Source organism: Saccostrea echinata, unplaced genomic scaffold (genome assembly GCF_033153115.1).
Source record: "Saccostrea echinata isolate AGI-Se365-2 ecotype Australia unplaced genomic scaffold, CSIRO_AGI_Sech_v1 ptg000001l, whole genome shotgun sequence".
Lineage (NCBI taxonomy): Eukaryota > Metazoa > Mollusca > Bivalvia > Ostreida > Ostreidae > Saccostrea > Saccostrea echinata.
Window position 1 is genome coordinate 45,558,271 of NW_026889750.1, and position 15,613 is coordinate 45,573,883.

At 32.1% G+C, this 15,613-nt stretch overlaps 1 protein-coding gene across 1 annotated transcript; it reads right to left on the reverse strand.

The window, feature by feature from the left end:
- Positions 1–13,790: 13,790 nt before the first annotated feature.
- Positions 13,791–15,613, reverse strand: LOC133180055 (RING finger protein 145-like). Its single transcript, XM_061314658.1, has one exon. The coding sequence runs from the start codon at positions 15,606–15,608 to the stop codon at positions 13,920–13,922; it is 1,689 nt and encodes a 562-aa protein (XP_061170642.1). The 5' UTR covers positions 15,609–15,613; the 3' UTR covers positions 13,791–13,919.

Here is a 15,613-nt window from a genome sequence, read left to right on the forward strand (position 1 = left end):
AAAGCAAAACCCACTCACAGTATTGTAAGTCCGTGCTCAGTGGTGTGTGCAGGGTTAACAATTGAACACACCCGGTGAATCGTAAACATCAACAATAACAGAGCTCGTGCCCTGTTTACAAAAACAGTTGACATTTCACGGGTGTGTTCAATTTGTTAAACTCTGCACACATCACAGAGCACGGACTGACAAAACTGGTGAGTTGATTTTGCTTTCGAACATTTCTACTATGAATTTTCTGTATTATAGATGTAATATTTTTCATTAATACATAACAAAATCGCTTCTTTTCTTAAATATTGAGGATGAAGTTAAAATTTGTGTAAGTGCAAAGATGTGTTAATCAAACGCGTCCTGGAATTCGTAGTTCCAATATTTTCCAGATAAAATAATTTTTTAATTATATTTTTGTGTGAAATGCTATTGCAATATATAAGTCGTGATATTTTACAGAAAATTTGAGAAAATATCAAGTTCAAATCTGTGTCTAAGCACCTTTAAGTCTTTAAAGTGTAATATGTGTTGTTTGCAAGATACTCATTTCTCATCAGAAATGGAAAATAATATTTGAAATTTGTGGGGATACGAATGTTTTTTAGCTCGTACACCACTAATTCCAGGGGAGTGGCTATTTTAATAAATAACAATATTGATATCAAAGTAATCTCAGAAAAAGGTGATGCAGACGGAAATTATCTTATACTTAAAACATGTATAGAAAACCATGAGGTATTGATATGTAATGTTTATGCTCCAAATACTGATAAATCTGATTTTTTTTTGAAAGTATACAAAATCATATAGATGATTTGCAGTGTAGTAACATTATCTTGTGTGGAGATTCAATCTGGTTTTGAATCCAGTGTTAGATAATTATAACTATAAAAAAGTAAATAAACCAAATGCAAGGAGCAAACTTTTAGAAATAATAGAGATTAATTACTATGTAGATCCTTTTAGACAACTTCATGAGTCACTTCGTAGATATTCATGAAGGAAAAAGTCTCAATTAAAGCAAAGTAGGTTAGATTTTTTTCCTACTGTCAGAGCCACTTTCATCAGGATTAGATACATGTACTATAGAGCCCAGTTACAGATCAGATCATTCTACCATTTCTCTCTCGTTAGTATTTAATGACTTTAAGAGAGGTCGCAGCTTGTGGAAATTCAATATCAATAACTCGTTACTTTATGATGAAAAGTACTTGAACTGTATTAAGGAGGTTATCTTACAGGTTAAAAGGCAATATGCAATTCCAGTTTACAATTATGACAACATGCACACAGTGCCAGATGAAAATATATTCTTCACCATAAATGATCAATTATTTTTGGAAACCTTACTATTAGAAATAAGGGGTAAAACTATCTCTTATTCATCATATGTCAAAAAGAAGAGAGAAATCGAGGAACATTCATTGATCAATGACATTAAAAATATGGAAGAAAATATTTCTGAAAGTAACTTAGAAGAACTTTATGATAAAAAACAAGAATTAGAAAAAATTAGAAAGCACAAGTTACAAGGTAATTATATAAGAAGTCACAGATTTTGAAAGAAATCAAATCTTTCTCTGAAAATTTATATACAATTAAAGAAGGGAATACAGACTTAAATTTAGATAATGAGTTAATACATACTGATGTTCCCAAACTTTTTTGTGTAGAATCAAACCATTTAGAGGGTGAAATAACCTTGTTAGAAGCCTCAAATACTCTTTATAATATGAAGGCTAACAAATCTCCAGGATCTGATGGTTTCTCCACAGAGTTTTTTTAATATGTTTTGGAAATATATTGGACCTTTTGTTGTAAGATCTATTAACTATGGTTACAGGAATGATATTATGTCTATTACACAAAGACATGGAGTTATAACATTATTACCTAAAGGTGACAAGCCAAGGCATTTTCTTAAAAACTGGCATCCTATTACACTGCTAAATACTGTAATAAAGTAGCATCTGGCTCTATTGCAAACAGATTTAAAAAATATTTAGATAAAATAATCAACCCTGACCAAACCGGTTTTATCTCCAACAGATATATTGGAGAAAACATAAGATTGATATATGATATAATGCACTTTACAGAAGAAGATATTCCAGGACTTTTATTACTGATCGATTTTGAGAAAGCTTTTGACTCTCTTTCCTGGAACTTCATACAAAAAGCATTACATTTTTTTTTTCAATTTTGGCCCTTCCATCAGAAAATGGGTCACTCTTTTTTACACTGATATTAAAGCTACTGTTTATCAAGGTGGTAATTTCTCTGATGTAATTGATACTCAAAGGGGATGCAGACGAGACCCCTTTCTCCATATATTTTTTTGATCTGTGCAGAGATTCTAGCCATACAAATTAGGAAAAATAAAAAAAAATAAAAGGTATTACCATTAGAAATGTAGAAAAAAGATCTCTCAACTGGCAGATGATACTTCCCTTATTCTTGATGGAAGTGAGGAGTCTCTTTTAGAAACACTGAAAACTTTGAACACATTTTCAGATTTGTCTGGATTATGCATTAACTTCTCAAAAACACACATTGTGTGGATTGGATCCAAAAAATACATTGATGAGGTTTTAATCCCAAATTACCAACTTAATTGGGGAACTACTAGATTTGCTTTATTAGGGATAAATTTTGATGTTGACCTAGAAAAAATGTCTGAAATAAATTATCAACCAAAGCTAGTGCAAATCAAGTCTATTCTTAGTCAATGGGGAAAAAGGTTTTTAACTCCAACTGTAAAAATTACTGTTATAAAGACATTGGCTTTACCTATATTAAATCATTTATTAATGTCAATCCCATATCCATCTAATTCTTATTGTAAAGAATTAGAAAAACTTTTTTTCTCATTGTTATGGAATAATTCAACTCATAGAGTTAAAAAAAGATGTCATTGTTAAAAACTATGAAGATGGAGGACTGAAAACGATAAATTCAAATGCTTTCATTGTTTCTTTGAAATTAGTTTGGATAAGACATCTAGTTTTTACAAATAAAGGGTGGGAAAATTTCATCCCAAGTATGAATATATATATAAATTTACATCCTGTGGGATTGAATACATCACTCAACTTATGAAAACCTTAAAATATAAATTCTGGATTGATGTGTTCAAGTCCTGGGTTGATTTGAATAAAATGTATACTGATTCTGATGCCACTGTAGACTCTCCACTGTTTTTATAACTCCATGATCCATATTGGAGGGAAAACCTTTTATAGTAAAAAACTTTTGGACAATAATATTAGATATATTAATGATATTATTGGAGTAGATGGCTTTTTTTATAGCTATGGATGCTTTTGCAATACTTATCCAGATATAAAGATTATTTTTTTTAGAATATTCTAGCTTAATCCATACAGTTAAAGCTTGGATAAAGAGGAGCAATTTTGATAAAAAATTACAAAAATCAGAAAATCCTCTATTATGTCTAACTTTTATCTTGTATGAAAATGCAAAAAATCAAAAAACTTCTATGAAATTCAAAATAAAAATTCTTCTATAACAGCTGGTTACAAAAAGTGGATTGAATTATTTGATTTGGATAGCAAGGAATGCAAAATAATTCATAAATTACCATTTCAAGTTACAAAAAACTGTAAACTCCAGTGGTTTCAGTGCAGAATTTTAAATAAAATATTGGCAACAAATTCTTTTTTATTCAAAATTAAAAAGGTTGTTTCAAAGCAGTGTATTTTTTGTCAAAAAGAAGAAGAGACAATTGAACATATCCTAAGGGAATGTGATCTTGTACAATCACTCCTTGAAAACTTTGAATATTATCTCTAGCAGAGAAACCTCCATTTGTCCATAACAAAAAAATCATTCATACTAGGTATTGGAGAAAAAAATAATGAAATAGCTAATATCTTAATCTTATGGTTGAAATATTATATCTATACTTCTAGATGCACTGAAAAACCTCTCAATGTGTACTCTGCGATATCGCACTTGAGTTATTTTTACCAAACACAAAAATATATATCATATAAAAATGGTGAAAAAGAGAAATTTGACACTCAGTGGAACAGGTGGAACCAACTATTTTTGTAACTCTCTCTCTCTCTCTCTCGTAACTTTATATATACACAATTCTGTTATAGAAAAGATATTGGACATTTTGTATAGAATGAATTGTTTTGAAAAAATAAAATAATTAAAAAAAAAAAAGAATTTCAATTTTCAAATTTTCCAACCGGTCACGGTGGCCTATTGGTAGGGCGTTCGCTTCGTAATCGGGAGGCCCGAGTTCGATTCTCGTTCGCCGCGCCGCGTCAAACCTAAGACGTAAACATAGGTAGTGACTGTTCCTTCGTCATTAGAAATGAAAGTCTCGGGTCTTTCGGATGAGACCTTGGAAACCGAAGTCCCGTGTCACGGTAGGGGTTGGCACAATAAAGAACCCTCACTGCTCAATGGTCCTGAATGCCGAGTAAAGGTCTAAATTTGAAGCCCTTCACCGGCATACGGTGATGTCTCTATATGAGTGAAAAATTCTCGAATGGGACGTTAAACAATATACAATCAATCAATAAACTTTTCTTCCTTTATTTATGTAGCAATATACCACTATCACCTCTATATGAAGAATATGAAAATGGAAAAAAGAAATCTTCCAATTTGACATACTTTACTAAGTCATATAAAGATTTTTCATAAATATTATGTTAATTCTCAATGACGCTAAAAAGAAATTTATCAACTGTAACACAAACCGAAACTTATGCATTATATACTAGCGGAAAAATGAAACGAAATTATGTTCAACATTATATGCAAAAAAAGATAAAACGGTTATTATTTAATTTTTCTGAGTTTTGTTAATAAAGGTATTATTTACAACGTTTCATAACCTATTTATTATCACATCTGTATATTTTTTTTCTTTAGTTTTCATTCCCAAGATGTCATTATTTACTAGATTGCCTGTAACACATATCGTTTAAGGTGAATTTCGTTCCTTCTTTCCTTTCCTTTTCAATCTGATCTAAACATTTGAAATACCTACAACAATAATTTTTATCATGTGTTACAAAGTCGGACTATCTCAGGTCAATCAACAAATGAAATTAAAAAAGCACTGTACACACAGTAAGATTTGTATCATAATACAAGTATTATAATAATATTACTTTTGCAATATTTCCAAAAAAAAAAAAAAAAAAAAAAAAAAATATCAGTGATACTTGAAAAAGTCTTTGTGGTAATTCCTTTTATTTTGTTTTTTTAGTTCTCTACCATAATAACACAAACATTCTGAAATTTTTGCATTTATCTGAGTAACGTAAATGAGAAGAAAAAGTTTCGATTTAAGGAATGAATTTATTAGCTACCCACTTTATACCGTATAAATTGGGTAGCTATTACGTAATTTCATTCCTTATACATGTAATTTAATTTTCATTCATTTAGTGTAAGAAAAAAGATGATTGTCTTCAAACAATGACCTAAAATTGTACAAAAGTTAAATATAACGTCAGGCGGATCGATACTTTTTTGAATCAAGTCACTGTGACGTAGGCAACCCAATTTATACGATACAAAGTAAATTTTTTATCCAATGAATTGGCGATTACAATCAGAATTAAATTATATAAACATTTGATAAAATGGTTTCTTTGTTATTATGGAAATCTGTATATGCGTAAACTGTAAACAGGTAATATGAATAAAAATATGATGCTCAATATATGATTTTACTATTATATTCAGAATCATCTGATTGGTTAGGATAAAAGTCAACTAAGATTTGTATTAGGAAATGGAACATTGCTCTATTCTTAATACAATTTTATAAGATTCGAAAAATCGTATGATACACTGTATTAAGAGTGTATACACAACAAAATTTTGTAGTATAATACAAGTATTATAATACATATTTTACCGTGTGTACCGGTCTTTAAAGGGGCCTGGACACAGTTGCATTTCTTCTCTTAGTTTTCTAGATTATAGTTTTAATATTTTCATTAATAAACAACAAAGTTTCTACTTTTCTGAAGTATTAATTATAAAGTTTACACCGTGAAAGTGTTGGTATACGTGTCAATCATACGCGGTGCGGAATTCGTAGTTTTAATAATTTCCAGAAGAAGTTCCTCAACACTTTTTTATTTTATTTCTGTGTGAAACGCTATATCAACATATAAACGATGATATTATATAGAAAATTTAAGAAAATATTAACTTCAAATCTGTGTCCCAGCCCATTTAAACACTTCTCTATGAGAAAATTTCAGATAGTTTTCAGCAGTAACGCTCTGTATCTAATTTTGCAAGGATTATTGAATATCGGGGGATATAAATATATATAGCAGGAAAGCGGAACGAGCTTGCGAATTCCGCATCCATGCAGATACATTTTCATAAATGACAATGCTTTTTCCCCCATTCAACTGAGTATGAGATGCAAATTGCAAGATGCAAATGAAATGATAAAATTCCACAATTCTAATTTGAGCAAAATTACTATATATTTTGGTAAACGGATAATATTGAAATTCCAGTTTGGGAGGTTTTTACTGAAATATCTTTTTTCTATTTTTTCTATTTTCAACCTTCTTATCTGCATTGTTGCAATGCTGCATAACTTGCACAACTGTATGCGGATGCAAGTAATTTAAAACACTTCACTTATTAAAGCTCTTCAATGCAGTGATTTCATTACTTCGTAGTGGGAACGCAGAGTTTGGTGAATTTTAATGTCTCTTAAGGCACTCCTTGGTCACTCCATTGTGTATCAATGCAGGCATTGGCCTGACCGACTCCACAGTCTTTCAATGCAGGTATTAGCCGTTTAACAGTCATTGCCGACATTAGCTTACTCCACAATCAGTCTAGGAAGGCATTTGTCAACTCCACAATCTGGCAATGGACATGCCATGCATTGGGTCTCGAGAAAGTATCTCAATGCCTGCAATTGGGTTATGTGTGAATCGGGTCATGTAATGCCTGCATTGGTCCTTAAGAGAGAGTTGGGCTATGTCTGCTTTGGCCAACGAAGAATCACGATAGTCTTGAAATTCTTGTTTTGGCATTACTATAATATGAAACAATATATAATAAATATATTCCAGGGAACTTTTGAAAAATTTGAAATTAGAAAATTTTACCAAAACCAGTTGCATAATAACTTACGACTTTTCACCTCTATATACAACCATTCCCCACGATAAATTAAATCCAGGCTTTTTGACATCATTGAAAGCTGGAGTTTTTAATAAAACTAGAACTCGTAAATTTACTTACCTTGTCATTGGTCTTTTGCAAAATTATTTGCAGTTAAAACAACCCGTTTTTTCCCTTAAACTCCAATATGCCAACAAAGGAATTGACGCGGTTAATATAAGTAATATTCTTAATCACAAAAGGGCCCAGTCTTGTATTCCACCATATTTCAATTTTAAGACTACACCTTGTATTTCCTACAAATATACATCGACTATTGCTTCCAAACTTTTTAATTATAAGAAAACTTTACAGAGCCTGGATATTGAGCATCTGATACATAATCCTCCTTCCTGTTCATTTTCTTCTTCACCCTACAACTATAGTCCTGCTGGACACGTTATTACTGGTGACGTAAATATAGTTAATAATGAAGACCTTAAATCATTAATTTTGAAAGGGCCAAAATTTAGAGTACCCCGATCTTTCAACTGGCGTCAAAATTTCATAAATATTATGGATTCTGTGGAAGATTACGCCAGGCGATGGGCCAGACAAGAAAAAGAAGACATTGACACGTTGTCAGAATGGATTAAATGTATCGGATGTATGTTAAAATCTCGCATTAAGCGATTGAGGGGCAAATGAAAACCAGTTATCCTTCTGTGCTCAATAATTCAGACGAGAAAAAAGAATTAAATAGATTACATGATCAGTATGTACTGGTTCCTGCTGACAAAGCAGGTAACTACATTGTCTTTGTAAGGCTCATTATTTAAATTGTATCTTAAAGGAACAGGGATTTAATTCTACAAGTGGTAATCCAACTTATACCCATAGCTCCCTTTCTAAGGAGGAACATCTTCAAAATCATATGTCAGTTTTGAATATTTTTAATATTCCCAACAACCAACATGAATTTGAATTACCATATCTATACTGGATTCCGAAACTTCATAAAAATCCTTACAAACAACGATACATAGCGGGTTCCAGTAAATGTTCTACCTAGCCTCTTTCTTTACTTCACACTAAAATATTAACAGGAGAAACTTCAGGAGTACTGTGCAACAATATATTCGAAAAGTAATGTAAATCAGATCTGGATATGTAAAAATTCAAAGGAACTTTTGGAAAATTTAAAATCACAATATTTTACCAAAATCAACAACATAAAAACTTACGACTTTTCAACTTTACATACCACCATTCCCCACGATAAATTAAAGTCCAGGCTTTTTGATATCATTGACAGCTGCTTTTTCAATAAAAATGGAACTCGTAAATTTACTAACATTGTTATTGGTCATTTGCAAAATTATTTTGCTAAAAACATTCTGATTGTACACACAAGTACTCTGAAGTTGATATTAAAAAGATGCTTGAGTCTCTGATTGACAATATCTATGTGGATTTTGGAGACCAGGGGCTCGTTTCTCAAAAAGGCCTACGACCAGGCGTAAGCTTAGTCCGGACTAAGTCAGAGACTAAACCCCAAAATCTGACTAAGTAGCGTTTCACAAAAAGGCGCAGACTTAGTCGAGACTAAAGTTAAGCTTAAATCTAGGCCTCCTCATGAGTAGGCTTAAGTTCTTAGTCTGTACACAACTTGAAAAAAGTGGCAAGTGTTTCGATCAAAAAGAGATAACAAAAATAATCATTTTGTACTTATAAGATAAAATACCTATTCAGTTACATATATGATATGCGAAAAATCGTGAAATATACAATTATTATGTAGGTAAATAGAAAGGCAGTAAAATCCAGCGAGGATGCAGACTTTTTCCGTAAAAAGGTTTGATGAGCTAGAAATTTGTAAGAATTTTGAATTATGAAACTGGGTAAGATATTAAGAAGTACCCGAGTTTAAAAAAAACAGTCAGGCGTAGTATGGGGGAGGGGGTTGCAACCTTCCCGTTTTTTCCAGTAATGGTGTTTTGTGTTAAAAATTAAGTTGTAATTTAGGCTGACCTACACTGTCAGTATTTGATTTCTTGTACTGTAGAAGTTTGCTGAATATCTTGGTTACTCAATTACCTTCCCCCCCCCCCCCCCCACACACACACAACTGGGTCCCTGATAATGTGTTATTTTTGAAATAGATAATGTTTTTGAAAAAAAACTCAAACAATATACATTTAATATAGTTTCAATAAAAAGAAATATTCGGTAATTATGCCATAAATTAAGTTAATACACCTTTTACTTTAATTTCCCCTTTAATTAAATATGTTTATAGAACAGAAAAATATGAATTTGTAAAATGTTCCAGTAATTAATTATCTTGTCCTTAGTAGTGTTTTTTCCTATTTCAAAGGAGTAACTGTCATGGCATATAAGGCGTGCAGATGGGTCTATCATTATTTTTTAAACAGGTACTTGTTTTTAATTAATTTACAATCTATCGTACTTTTGTCAGACGAATTTTGTTTGAGAGTGTCTTTTGATCGATTTATGAACAGATAAACACTTTATATTACATGCATTTGAAAAGAAAATGGTCAATAACGTATTAAACATGTTTTTTTTTATTGTAAATGAGAAACAGTTTCAAATTTTTCTGTTATTTAATGCATTATACTCATAAAACGTATCAAGAAGAAGAAATTTTGCTTATCTAAAAATATTTATGAATATGGAAGTCATGACTTGTTAATATCATTATATCTAGATGCAATCTTCAAGAAACATTCTGCATCTATAAAAGAAATACATGTGTTTAAGAACTGAGAGTGTTTGAGAATTCATGAGGACATGAACTACGACGCTTCACGCGTACGCCGGCGAGAAGCGCGTTAGCGCTTCATGATAAATATGCAGGCGTGAAGCGGTGAAGTTCATGTGCCTCATGGATTCGCAAAAATTAAATTCATATCTTATATTTACATTATTTTTCTGATGACTTGCCACATATTTTTGTCATTCAACGATCATTTTTGAAAGAAAACAAAGTTTGCATTAAAATAGTTGACTTTAATCACATCACAATGGAAATATTCTTACTCATCCCACGGTAGTCCATGAGATCATGAACTTTTTTTAATTTGCAAAAGATGTTGAGGAAAAATATTTGAAAAATGTAAATATAATATGATCATATTCTTAATAGAAATTGAAACGGAACTACTAGGTTTAAAAGAAAAAGATGGTGATGTTGAAATTTGTACCGTTCCCGATCTAAATAAATCTGATCCCGACTGGAAATTATTAAATGAAAATATTTCAGAAATTTATAAAAAATACTAGACTGCTTGCCTGTAATATGGATTAGAAGAAATTAATTAACTATTTATCATATATATTTTATATTATTGATAAACTAAAAATACTCGATTGACTAATTAAGCTTTTGCAAACCTTTACTGAGAATGTGTGTGCTAATGGAAATGTTGTATATGCGTATTTTTACATGGACTGTGTAAATTATCATATCGATATCAATGTTATACTGTATGTCCAAAGTGTAATACATGTATCAGTTTGAATGCCAAGAAATTTAATTCAGTTAGAATTGATTGTTATGAAATTATAAATTCAATACAACTACTAAATTTCCAAAAATCTCTTATCCATATTTTAATAATATATGATTTCATAATTGTTTTATATTATCCACAGGTCCGTAGAACGCGGTGGGACCAGGGGGCCCCGGCCCTCCACTTTTTCTGAGTGTAGTATTTGCTATATTAAATTTTCCTTCAGATGCTGGTGCCAACCCCTCCCCCCATCCGATTTTGTAGCTGTAAGGTCGATCACTGATAAATTCCATATTTTCATGACTTGGACAGTTAATTAGGTTTTTGACTTGGACAGTTAATGATTTTTTTTTTGGGGGGGGGGGTCCTCAACTTTTGAAACCGTTGCTACGAACCTGTTCCAGGCCTTTGCCACTACCTTATGTGTATTTATCTTAATGTAAAACATAAGTGAAAAGACAATATGGCTTATTTTCAAAAGAAATTTACTTCAGTAAAATTCTTTATGCTAAATGTACTCCAATTTTTCGCAAGTACGTATGCTATGTACAAAGTCTGGGTTTTAATGTACGATTGTATATCACAATGGAGTACATGCATGTTTATGTTTTTCTAATGTAATTTGTACCCATAAAGATTTTTTAAAATTTATCTGAGGGTACAAAAATAGTAATTTAATTTTTATGCTGTAACCTTGAAAATATGTATACAGATTGATTTGCATAATTTATACATGTATGTTTGAAAGATGGCGAATAGAGAAAACATGCACGCGCACTAGTGCTATCCGTGCTTTACTTCTGTATTTAGGTTTAAATTCAATATTAATTTGATCCGCCACATGTAATTGTAGTCTCTAAACCAAATAAAATACGATCTGCGCATGCTTAGTACTTAGCGGAGAGGTCTTAGTCTTAGGCCTAGTCTTACGCCGTTTTCTGAAACGCGATTTAGGCCCGTCTAAATTTTGGCGTAACTTCCTTAGTCGGACCAACTTAGGCTGAAATCTACGACTTTTTGAGAAACGAGCCCCAGGTCTTCCAATCTATTGGAATTCCATTGGGTACCAATTGCGTCCCGTTATTAGCAGACCTATTCTTGTATTCATATGAAGCAGAATTTGTTCAAAATCTTATACACGAGAAAAAGAAATCTCATGCTGTGGCCTTCAACTCGACAATTAGATATATCGATGACGTATTGTCAATTAGCAATAGTTATTTCCATTCATATGTCGACTTGATATATCCCAGTGAGCTTGAAATAGAAGATAATACCACAGAGTCTGACACATCTGTTTCTTATTTGGATATTTTAATACAAAAAGACATTAATGCTAATCTAACAACAAAGCTTTATGATAAACGTGATGCTTTAACTTTTCAATCGTCAACTTCCCTTACTTATGCAGCAATATACCTTCATCACCTGCATACGGGGTTTATATCTCTCAGTTGATTCGATACACAAGAGCATGCTCTACGTATGAACAATTTCTAAAACGAGGTAATTTATTGACAAACAAGTTGGTGAAATAAGAATATCAGCAGTCTCGTTTAAAGTCGTCATTTCGTAAGTTCTATGTTCGAAACAATGACCCCGTCAGCAAATACAATTTATCATTAAGTCATACGCTGACTGACGTTTTTCATATTAATTGTTAGGCCATTATTTACACAATGAATTGTCGACGGAATTTTCCGTTATTAGCCGATCATGACAAGGAGCTCACGGTGGGTGTGATCGGTCGACAGGGGGTGATCACTCCTCCATGGCACCTGACCCCACTTCTGATGTTTTTGGAGGTCATTGTTTGCTCTGCTCCCGATTTGTATTGTTTTAATGGACTTTGAGCCTGAATACTGTTCGTTATCTCCATATTTCATGAAATAAAATACAGTAAAATTGTTTTTAAAAATTATAGAATGTCCTGACGAAAACTGTAAAGATTTCTTAAAGAAGAACTCTCCGAGTAACCGGGTACTCGATTAGAAAAAAAAATGTTAACCATTTACTGAAAATCTTCCAATTTTACAAAACTTCTAATTTCACTTCCATTTTATGTTTTGTAATGGCTGTTTCAATGTATACACTTACACACTAGCAATCGTACTTTAATAGTACATCTACTTGACATTAAAAATTGTATTTTATTATTACTATTATTACTGGTTATATATACAACGCATACTAATTAAAACAATGTTACATTTATGCCACCCCAGTCATCTTATCATCGCCTTCATAATTAAATATTGTAAAATTAATTATATTGTGCTCTCTCATTTCTTTACATATCAGACGCAGGAATATCCGTAGGCGCTTAGTTTCATGCTCTCTAAATACACTCATGAAAATAAAAATGAAAAATCGCTGAAATTAGAATTTTTAAAGATATCATATTTCTGTATATATGTCTATGGCTAAGCTAAGCGTTCATGTTCTCCAAATAGGGCGCTAAATCGGGCAGTAGCGCTCGATTCGCGCGAGGATACATTCGGCCCTAGTAATCAACAGGTATATAAAAAGCGTTTTTGGACCCAACAGTCACTTTTCGTCCCTCGCTCAAAAAATAAAGTCACTGTCATTTTCTTCCTGAATATTTTTGGACTTAGACCATTTAGATGGAGAATCAGGATCATGAGAGGATGGTTTGATTATAATTTAAGATTTTATATTAATTGTAGACCAATTCCTTTTTGCTAGTCCATTACTGGCACAAGGCTTGAATTTGATGCCAATTTCCCATATGATTTTTGTACAATGTATATGTATTCATACGGATGACCCATTTAGACCCATATACTTATAGATCTTCTGGTACCCATAATTTATTATTGATTTTTATTGGTAATTTTCTTGTTCTTTATTGTTATTCATTATTTTTATAAATTTTCATCAATTATTTCAATTATTTTTACTAAATGTTATAAATTTACATTCTGACTTTTTATTAGAATTAAATGGGTAAAATTCAGAAACAAGAGACCCACAATAATTTATATTCATGGTAACAAACCATAAAACAGGAGAAAACGTTACAATAAGACATATTGACATCTTCAATTTCATGAATGCTTGTACATGTTAACACACACAAAATATAGTTATTTTACTTCTATAGGAGCACTTGAGAATACGAATATATTAATATCTTTTACACATTTGTCACTTAAAAAAAATTATATATATATGTTTTATTTAAAAAGATCTTTATCTGCCATGCCCATGATTATCACTTTAAGATTTATTTTCTGTCTAGTCAAGAGAATCGGATTCAGAAGGGGTATCGGATTCGTCGAGCGAATTTGGTTCAGAATTGATAGAGGATTCATCTTCAGAATTGGATTCTGAATGGTTGCTGGATTCGTTGAATGCCTCAAATTCGGAGTGAAAGCCAGATTCAGAGTGAACGTCAGACTCATTGTTCATTTCGGATTTGGAAGGTGAATCAGAGCTTACACTTTGTCTACATAATGGGCAAAGATCATTGGTGTACATCCACTTTTTTAGACACATTTGGTGAAAGAAGTGACCACATGGTGTTATCTTAGCCGTCGAAATCGAATACTGACAGATCGAACACACATCATCAAAATCTTGTATTTGTTCCTCTGTGGTATTTGGTAACAAATCAATCATTTTCATAGTTTTCCTCCTTACTTGTAAATTTTTCCATAGCATTTTTAATCTCTCCCAAAAGGGTAAACATCCTACCAACAACAGAGGGCTTAACCAGTAGAAATAGTTTTGAAAAAGAAAAAAGTCACTGGTGCAAGCAAGAACAAATGACAGCACAGTGTTTATAAGTTGTATAGTCGACCAAATGTAAAACACGACATCATCCATACTTTCCCATGGTTTCGAATATATTCCATCATATACATAAATAATATAAATGATGAAAGAGGACATGGCTTGGACACAGGTTGACAAACAGAGTGATAAAATATTGATAGTCTCAGAGACATCACTTAACTTATAAATCATCGTCATCGTAAGCGCGCAAAATAGTATGATAAAAATGTATGTCAGAAGTCCCCGGATATGTTTAAATGGCTTCGTCTTAGGAGCTACACTAAATGATATGATAACTGGATGTGTGTTACAATATGTCAAGTTTAGAAAAAATAAGACGGTGGAAAGAAGTACAATTTTCATTCTGAATGCTCCTTTGAATGGACTTTCCAAATGTTCGGCTGATGGCAAAAATCCAGACCTTATATACATCGCAAGTATGAAAAAGCCATGTGCCCAGGTCACATTATAATTAAACTTACCATAGGTATCCAAGCCATGTATGAAGGCATTAGTGAGAGCAATGAAATATTGGTATGCATACAGAACCGATTTACACATCGCGATCACTCCGAGAGGGGTAGTGCAGCATTCACCGACACTCACGAAGAAAAGTGTTGGCCAATCCATTTCTTTAACAGCTGACAAATTGCAGAATAATTGGTATAAAAATAGCAGTGACCAGTACACTAGTAATTGTTTTGAAAATCGAATATCAGATGCGATGATATTTAAAAAGGCACTAAATCTGAAATTGTCAAGGATATTTTCCCATACATTTAGCAGATTAGTGGCAACAAGAATGATATGTATTAGTTTGATTATGAGATAATAAAATATTGCTTCAGTTGCCATGTAATGAACAATATTGTTGATAGTAATAGGAAGACCTAATTGCCTTATGAGAAGTGGCAATGTGTAAGCCACCAAAAACACTTTAGTCCAACACTTTTCGCCAAACAAATAATCGGAGAACAGACCAGTGACATAAAGAACACCAATATCCCTGAATATTTCCATACTGAGGAAGTCTTTGTCCTGAAATTTTGATTCCATGAAATCCACTGCGTAGGAATAAGCAAAAACAACTGGGAATGCGCGGAGAAAGAACCAATACAGTTGTCTGATTATCGAATATGGAACCACCATTAATA

What these genes read in the sequence shown, in the direction of transcription:
- LOC133180055 (XM_061314658.1), bottom strand. Translation starts at nt 15,608, where the DNA reads ATGGTGGTTCCATATTCGATAATCAGACAACTGTATTGGTTCTTTCTC.